This window comes from Protobothrops mucrosquamatus, unplaced genomic scaffold (genome assembly GCF_001527695.2).
Source record: "Protobothrops mucrosquamatus isolate PMUCROS unplaced genomic scaffold, P.Mucros_1.0 scaffold655, whole genome shotgun sequence".
NCBI lineage: Eukaryota > Metazoa > Chordata > Lepidosauria > Squamata > Viperidae > Protobothrops > Protobothrops mucrosquamatus.
In genome coordinates, this window is record NW_015386944.1 from 237,601 (window position 1) to 246,095 (window position 8,495).

The following is an 8,495-nucleotide window of genomic DNA, read 5'->3' on the forward strand; positions in this document are numbered from 1 at the left end:
GGGGGGGGGGCGCTTGGCATTGGTGTTCAGCAGTTGACTCCCTTTTCCAAGCTCTGCTGCTCCAAAAGGGGCTGGGGACCCTGCCTCGCCCCCCCCCCCACTGCCAGGCCTCCTCAGACACAGAGAGAGGCAGTGGGGGCAGCACGGGCAGCCCTCCCCCGCCCAGCAGGCCCTTTGGCCACCGAGGCGGCCTCCTGGGGAGCCCACCAGGAAGGGCCCAAGCAGCGGCCTGACCGAGAGGGAGGAGCGTCCGCCTTCCCCTGCATGCCTCCATTCTGGCCATGGAGAGGAGGCTGCCAGCTTATCCAACTCCTCCTTGCAAGCATCGGGTCAGTGTCCTGTCCCCCCAGCCCCCCGTGGGGCTCATCTTCCTGACTTCTGGTCCGGACCCTCCCCCCACCGGCTGCTGTGGCTGCCCCTGGCAGGCGCTTCTCTCTTGCCCCTCCGTGGCACCTGCTCCGATCCTGCAGATTTCAGATGGGTGGGCAGAGGAAACGGAGAACCTGAAGGTTGCGTCTCTTCCCCCCCCCTTTCCAAGAGGAGACCTTGAAGGTCACCAGGGGAAGGAGACCGGGGGGGGGGGGAGTCAGGCCAGGCCCCCCTCTGGTTCCTCCGCAGAAGATGGAGGCGGAAGGAGCGGCTTTCACCGGCTGCAGGTGGGGGCCTGGCTTGTTCCCCCCCCAGAGGGTTTCAGGCACAGGCAAATTCCCTCGGGGGGGGGGAGTGCCAGGGCAGGAAGGCAAGTGGAGGAGTCTGGAGTTGGGGGCGGGGAGGGGGGAGGGGGAGCCTCCGGAAGCCAAGATGGCAGAGATGAGGGATTCTGTCTGCTGCTTTATGGGATTTATCTACGGGCAGCAACTTAGCCGGCTTACGGCATTAAGAGTATCAAACAGTACAAGTCAGTATTAAAAGCAATCGAATCGTAAAATCTATAACTTCGTTGCCGTTTGAATAGTAAAGAGTGGCTGAAATTAAAGCAGCCATCAGTGGGACGCGCCCCCCCCTCCGGTTCACCCCAAAAGGCCTTCGGGAAGAGCCGTGTTTGGGGCCGTCCTCGTCCCAGGGGACACCTGTCCCAATGGGGAAGAGCTGCTAAAAGGCCCCTCCCACAGGCCCCAATAAAGGGGGGGCCCTCTACGGGGGGGGGGACAGGCAGGGCAGGCGGGAGCTGCAGAGGAATAATCCAGAGGCTCAGAACGGACCTCGGTGGGGGGGGCTGGATGAAGAGGAACGGTCCCAAGCCCACGGCTCAGGATGATGGGAAGCGTTCTACCTGGTGCTGAGGAGGGGGGGAGGAGGAGAGGGCTGAGAGTGGTCAGGTTCCCTTCTGAGAGGCAGCAGAAGAGGGGGGCCTCTGCCTGCTGGCTGGGGGGGGGGCTTGCAGACCTCTCAGGCCATCAAGAAAATGGGATGGGAGGACTTCCCCCCCCCGGAGAAAGAATCTCGCCAACAGCCCCGGGCACAGACCCCACCCCTGCAGACTGTGCAGGGACTGAGGGGTGCTGGACAAGAGGGTGAGGGACACGGGGGGGGAGGGGCTTGTCTTCATCCCTCCCTGTTGAAGGACCTGGCCCAGGAAGAGAGAGAAACATCTGGCTGGACAGATGGGGTCGGGGGAGTGGCTGATGGGTTACCAAGAAGGGGGGCTCTTGGCAAGGGATGAGCTGAGCCTCAAAAGAAATGGGAAGAAGGCTGAAAAGGCACCTGGGGCAGGTGCTGCGGGGGTCCTTAGGTGTAGGCAGGGGAGGAGGAACACACAGGAAGGAAGGCAACCCCAGATACCGTGGGGGGGGGAAAGAGGGGAGGAGCCCACCCGGGCACAGAGTCTCCCAATCCTGAGCACCTGGGAAGCAGCGGGGGCAATTCGTGACCAGGGCCCCCAAGTTCGGCCCANTCCAGCTTGCAGGACTGGCCTAGGGTAATTTTTAGGGGGGTTTTAATTATATTTTAAAATTCGACAAATATTTAAATATTCCTTTTAATTAATTTTAAATTTGTATTGTTTTGTATGTATTTTAAATAGATTGTCAGCCGCCCTGAGTCCTACGGGAGAAGGGCGGGATATAAATCCAAAAAATAAAAATAAATAAAAATAAAATAAATAAAATCTCCTGGTGGCAACCAGTAGCTAAACACAGGTGAAAAATGCCACTAGCATTTAAAGCCACAATTAAAAATACAGTATAAGCATCTATAAAGTCAGTCGGAAAGGTGAAGCCAGTTTAATGCCAGGAAGTGTCGAGGCCTGACAACTGCTCAGGGACGGCCCTGGAAGGCCCATTTCTTTGGGGCTCCTGCCTGCTTTCAGAGGGATACTTTCTGGCCCCTTGGCCAGGTTGAAGCTGTGGGCGCTCCCGAGGGTCATACCTGATGCCCCCTCCCACCGCGCCCTGAATGCTGCCCTTGCAAAACCGTGCACTATTTTGCAGCCTCTCTCTCTCCTCTTCCCCTCCCCCCCTCTCCCCCCCTCTCTCTCTCTCAAAGCAGCAAAGGGCTGCTCCACCTCAGGGCTAGTCTGGAAGAGGGCAGGGTGGCTGAGCTTCTGGCCGCTCTCCACCCTCAGGATCTGGCCCCTTCCTGACGGGCAGCCAGCTGGGCAGACACCAGCCCTGGTGCCAGGTGAACAGAGGAGGACGGGGCCAGCGCTCTGGGCCCTGTGGAGGCCCTTGTCTGCCAGTGAGCTGGTTGCCAAGGTGGAGCAGTGGGCGAGGGGCACCAGGCTCTCCGGAGGAAGCTGCGGGCGGAGGCATCAGTGCATGGCAGCTGGGCAAGGGGTGGGCATGGGCAATGAAGTCTCTGCGGAGTCCAGCCAATGCTTCTTCCTCACTGAAAGGCATTTGAGAGAGACCAAAGGATGGCCAAATTAGAAGTTGGGCAACTTTATGGGCAACTGTAGGGATCCCTGCCCATTGAGGTGCTGTGAGTTGGCCATGGCGGGCAGCCCCTTCCCTTGGGAGGACCCTTCTCCTCCAAGCCCATCGGCTGTTCCACCCACCCCGCCTTGGCTGGTTGGCTCCAGGATTCTCCCCACAGGTGCTGGGGCATCAGCCCGGCCCTTCTTCCGCTGGTGGAGGGGTGGACAGAGCCGAAGGGCCAGGCATCTACATTAGCCGGTATCCTTGAGGAGGGGCCCACAAGGAAGACCCCAGCTTTAGACTCCCTCGGGCGATGCTCCACACACCCGCCTGCCCTGAGCCTGATTGGCAGCCTTCACAGTTTCCTGATAAGGGCCCCACCTGGTGGGCTGGAGTGATGGATGGCAGAAGGAAGCTGTCATCTGCCTCCAGCTAAGCGGCACCCGTGAGGGCTGGCAGAGAAGCCCTCGGGCCCAGTTGTGCCAGGGCAGCCACAGAAGTGGGCCCTTCGGACAGGCCCCCGAGACCCTCTTGCTGGGCTGGGGAAGGCAGGCTGGAGCCGGTCTCCCCCACAAGTGGCCCTCGCAAGCCTCCCTCGGGGGGGACCTGGCCACTTGTGGAACGGCGTGGTGTGTCCGACGTGTCTTGCAGCCCTGGGAGGGAGGCCGATCTGCGGAGGTGGCTGAGGGCTGTGGGGAGGCTGTGGGCACGTTCACTCCATTGCTTAACCGAGCTTGAAACACCTGAAAGGGGTACAAGTGTTTGTGGTGACGAGGGCTGGTTTTATGGCCCCGGAGGAGCAAGCCAGCTGCACCGCACGCCTGGCCTCCAAGGCGCCCCCCCCATTACCCTTGGGCTGCCGGTGCTGTCTTGGAGTCCGGCCTGGGTCGAGGACCGCTGCCCTTGGTCTGGGGCGGAGTCCGGCAGCCCCTCCCAGGAGACGGGAGTCAGCTGGAAGCGCTCCTGCGTCCTGCCGGCCTGGCTTTCAGGGCCTTCTTCTGCAAGGGGGCTCCTGCGCTCCCTCCAGGCGCTGCAGCTCCTGCAATGCCGGCTTTTGCCCCTGTTGAGCTGCGAGGAGAGGCTGGCAGGGCATCCGGGGGGGGGGGCTCCTCCAAGCAGGGCTCAGCCAGACCCTGGAGCAGCAGAGACCCCAGTCCCCAAAGCAGCCGTCTAGGAGACTGGGGGGGCAGGTTGGAAGAGGGCAGCCCCAAGGGAGCAGGGTTGCTCTGGGAGAGGCTGCGGCAGAGGCGGGCTCGGCCAAGCGGTTGGAGGGCGAACGCCCTGCCCTCAGCTGCCCCGCGGCCCTGGCTCGCTGCCCACCATCCATCCCGGCGCTCTGAGCAGAGTCACCAGCTGCTGGTGAAGCCGCCTCAGGACACCCAGGGCGGAAATGGGCTTTGGGGGGGGTGGGGCAGGCATTTTCTCATGAGGAGACCCTGGGCTAGGGGGTGGGTGGGGGTCTTAGGAAGCTCCTCCCTCTGGAGGAGGAGGATGAGGCATGCGCCTCTGTGGGGGGGGATGGCGTGGCTGGGGGAGACGGAGCCTTTGGGGAGCCTGCCAGCCCGCCCTCCCACAGCTGCCCGCCGTTTTCTGCCCCCTGCAGGTGGACGTGGAAGTGGAGGGCATGGACAAGGCCGGGAACTTCATCGGGTGGCTGCACATCGAGGGCGTCAACCTCTCGGTGGCGCTGGTGGAGCAGGCCCTCTCCAAGGTGCACTTCACGGCCGAGCGCAGCAACTACTACAAGCCCCTGGTGGTGGCCGAGGCCGCCGCCAAGCAGAAGAAGGAGAAGGTACCAGCCGGGCACTGGGGGGGTGAGGGTGGGTGGCCTCCCAGCAGGGCTGCTGCTGCTACTCAGAGCGGGGGGGGGGNGGGGGGGGGGAGCAGCGGTTGGGCAGCACCTGGGTCTGCCGGACTGGATGACCTACAAGGTCCCTTCCAACTCTGTCACTCGAGCAATTAGCTCCGGGGGTCTCGAAGGGGCCGGGGGAGCCCCTCTGGGAGAAAGCAGCGCCCCAAGGGAGGCGGGGCAGATGCTGGTGGCCCTCAGAAAGGGGCCAGATGGGGAGGAGGACCCACAGCTCATCCCTCTGGGGCCCCAAACGGGCCAAACTGGAAGAGGTGATCCGGCCTCCGGTTTCTGAGCACTATGGGTTGCGTGGTAGAGGACAGCGTGAGTTGCTAGAGGAGCAAGTGGCCGTCGTGGTCAGAGGGACCTTCGTGCACCTGCTGGGCCTGTCCCTGGACCGGGGGGGGGGAAGGGTCTTCAGACAGTCCCTGTGCCCTCCCAGTTGAATTCCTGCCATGCGCTGCACGTGGGGCTCCCCCAGGGCAGGCTGTTGCCTCACCCCACTGACACCCCCCCGCATCTCTCTTCCCCAGGTGTGGTCACAGTACGAAGAGCCCCCTGTGGAAGACGTGGTGACCACAGCCGAGGAGAAGGAACGCACGGCCAACTACAAGCCCGTCTTTGTGACGGAGGTCACCGATGACCTCCACTTCTACGTGCAGGACGTGGAGACAGGTGAGGGGCAGCTGGAGGGGGCTGGCCTTCTGCCCCACACCCGGTTTAGGGAGACAGGGACAGCTGGAGGCTCTGGGTGGGGAAGAGGGTCTCGGGGAGAGGGAGGGAGGGGAGGCCAGGTCATGAGTGGTCAATGGGGGCCTGGATCAGGTGAGGCTCAGAGGTCCACCAAGAAGCAGAGGTGGGCACAGGGGTCGGGGGATGACCAGGCTAGCGTGGGGGGGGTGGCTGTCCAGATGGCCGGCCTGACTTACTCTTCCCCCCCCCCCGGCAGGGACCCAGCTGGAGAAGTTGATGGAGAGCATGCGGGGCGAGATTGCTGGCTGCCCCCCTGTAGAAGGGGCCTACAGCCCTCGTCGTGGGGACTTCTGCATTGCCAAATTTGTGGATGGAGAATGGTATGCACAGAGACCCCCAGGGTCACCCAGAGACCCTCTTCCCCTCCCAGAGTGAGAAGCGACCCTTTGGCCAATCTTCCCTGCCGGGCCGGGCCGGCACCAGGCCAACCCCTTCCTCATCAGGAGCCTCGGACCCACTGCAGGACCTGGCCCTGCGGTGCCCTCCGAGCACAGCTGTACCCCTCTGACTTCCAGCCGATCGCCGGAGGGAGGGGCTGGCCTGGGCCAGTCTGGAGAAAGGTTGGGAAGCACAGCCGAGGGAGGGGGGGCTTGGGCTTTTTGAGGGGGGACCCATGAGCGGCCAGAGGGAGGAGCCAGTCCCTGGGGCCGGGGGGGGGGCTGCTGGAAGAGGGGGTGCGGGGGGGTTGCTGGGAAGGGAGGGGGGAGGGTCTCTGCTCGGTAGGCCCAGAGGTTGGACGGCCGTGGGCGAGGGAAGCAGAGAAGCGGGCAGAGTCTGGGCTGGCGGGTGAGGCCCCTCCCTGGGGAGAGGTCATGCCCAGGTGCCCCTCCTTCCCTCTCAGGTACCGGGCGCGGGTGGAGAAGGTGGAGTCCCTGGCCAAAGTGCACGTCTTCTACATCGACTACGGCAACGTGAGTAAGGGGGTGCAGGGGAGGGCCCCCCCTTGATCCTGAGCAGGAAGCAGCTGCAGCAGCGCCAAGCAGTGGAAGCAGCTGCTCAGGACAGGGGAGGCTCTGGGGCCAGAGAAACGGGGGGGGGGAAGAGGGGGTGTCGATGGGGCAGAAGCAGACTGAACGTCCCTCTGGGAGGCAGCCGAGGACTCTGCAGTCGGGGTGCTCATTCCCTACCACTGCCCCCCCGGGCAGAGAAGGGGCCCTGTAGGCTGAGAGGGGCCCGGGCAGGGGGGCTGGGGCAGCAGACCCCCAAAGGCCCCCAGTTGGGAGGAAGGGGAGAAGGGGCGCTGGGAACCCTCTGTCTTCTTAGGTGGGCCCAGCCAAGGGGGCAGAGGCGCCTGTGCTAGAAATCACGGGTGGGGATTTATGCCATTTTTGCCAGAGAAGCCCTCAAGTCATCTGTGGCGATGGAGACAAGCCCAGGGAAGATGACAGAGTGGGTCTGGGGTCCATAGGTGTGCCCCACCTGACTGGTTGGTCTTAGTCCTTGGAAAGAGCCCGTGGTCCCTCACAGCACCCCCTCCCCATTGTTCAGCCTCTGCCTGCCAAGATCCAGGGGGTGCCGCCTTCGGCCGCCATCTTGGCTGCTTGGAACAGCTGCGGCCGCAGCCGGGAGTCTGGGGGAGTGGACAGGCCGCTGCACCCACTAACCGCCTGCTTTCCTTCTCTCCCCCCCCCCACTTCAGAAGGAGACCCTGCCTTCCACCCGCCTGGCCACCCTGCCACAGGGCTTTGGCACCCGGGTGCTGCCCGCCCAGGCCACCGAATACAAGTTTGCCTTCATCCAGGTGCCTCAGGATGTAAGTCCAGGGAAGGAAGAGGGTGTCCTGTAGCCCCCCCCACCTGGGATGGCAGCTGAGCAGCAGAGAAAAGGTGGGGGATGGCAGGCAGCTGCACCCCCTTTTAACTTTTTAAAGTTGATTTATGCTTTTAATTGCTTTTGCATTTATGTTTAGGATGCTGTTACTTTGTAGTGCTGCATTCTGACGTTCCTTTCACGAGGGTTGGGGGGGCGTATCGTGCATTGCTTTCTTTCGGGGCTCTCACAGTTCACTGGAAGGCAGCCTCTCCGCGGGGAGCACCGCCATAAAGGGGGGCTCGAGGGGGCTCCCTCTGGCAGTGCCTGTCCCCCCTTCGGCAGACATGAGAGGGTGGCCCCCGTTCGGTACCACCAAACCCAGGCCACTCTGGGCCCCGTCTCTGGTCTGGCGCTCCGCGTCCCCTCTGCCCGCTTGACCAGCAGCGTCCTTCCCTGGCAGGAGGAGGCCCGAGCGGACGTGGTGGACAGTGCCGTGCGGGACATCCAGAACACGCAGTGCCTGCTGAACGTGGAGTACGCCGGGCCCGGCTGCACCCACGTCACGCTGCAGTTTGCCGACTCCAAGGCCGACGTGGGGCTGGGGCTGGTCAAGACGGGGCTGGTCATGGTGGAGCTCCGGAAGGAGAAGCAGTTCCAGAAAGTGGTGAGCCCTGCAGGGGGGGGCTTTGCGGGGGCGGGGGGAAGGGAGGGGCCCTGGAAAACGGGGCCTGGGGGCCAGCGGTCTCTGAGGCTGCCTCTCTCTTGCAGATGACGGAATACCTGAATGCGCAGGAAGCTGCCAAGAGCGCCCGAGTAAGTGAGCCAGCGGGCTTCCCCCCCCCATGCCCCCCCGGGAGGGGAGGGGGAAGCAAGCCCTGCCCGAGTGGGCAGGGGCTTCTTCCCCGGGGGCGGGGCTCATTCCACCGGCTTGTCTCCTTGCAGCTGAACCTGTGGCGTTACGGAGACTTTCGTGCTGACGATGCTGATGAATTTGGCTACAGCCGCTGAGACCCTCCACCTCACCCCCCGCCTCCCCACCCCCCACCACAGCCTCTGCCCACAGCTGGAGCCTGACGCCTGCAGGGGTGTGGGGAGGCGCTCTGACCTCCGGGGAGCAGGCCCTGCGAAGCAGGGGAGAAGCTCTCCCCCCAAACCCCCAGAAGCTGCACCCGGCCTCTTTATGGGCAAGCAGGAAATGTGATGTATGTCAAGCTTTGGAAGCAAATAAAAGTAGTGAGAAGCTGGGCCAGGCGATGTCTTTTTGGCTGGGGGGTGGGGGGGGGCAC

At 63.4% G+C, this 8,495-nt stretch overlaps 1 protein-coding gene across 1 annotated transcript; it reads left to right on the forward strand.

Annotated features, from left to right (window-relative positions):
• The first annotated feature begins 4,463 nt into the window (after positions 1-4,463).
• Positions 4,464-8,234, forward strand: LOC107289195 (staphylococcal nuclease domain-containing protein 1-like). The gene is made up of 8 exons (XM_015817900.1): positions 4,464-4,647; positions 5,238-5,379; positions 5,654-5,777; positions 6,299-6,368; positions 7,097-7,210; positions 7,670-7,873; positions 7,978-8,022; positions 8,152-8,234. Exons 1-8 carry the CDS (start codon positions 4,480-4,482, stop codon positions 8,215-8,217), a joined length of 933 nt encoding a protein of 310 aa, XP_015673386.1. The 5' UTR covers positions 4,464-4,479; the 3' UTR covers positions 8,218-8,234.
• The last annotated feature ends 261 nt before the right edge of the window (positions 8,235-8,495 follow it).

Excerpts from the sequence above, each read along its gene's own strand:
- LOC107289195 (XM_015817900.1), top strand. The coding sequence starts at position 4,480 with ATGGACAAGGCCGGGAACTTCATCGGGTGGCTGCACATCGAGGGCGTC. Across the intron at positions 5,778-6,298 it reads AAATTTGTGGATGGAGAATG|GTACCGGGCGCGGGTGGAGA; the intron begins GTATGCACAGAG and ends CTTCCCTCTCAG. Across the intron at positions 8,023-8,151 it reads AAGCTGCCAAGAGCGCCCGA|CTGAACCTGTGGCGTTACGG; the intron begins GTAAGTGAGCCA and ends GTCTCCTTGCAG.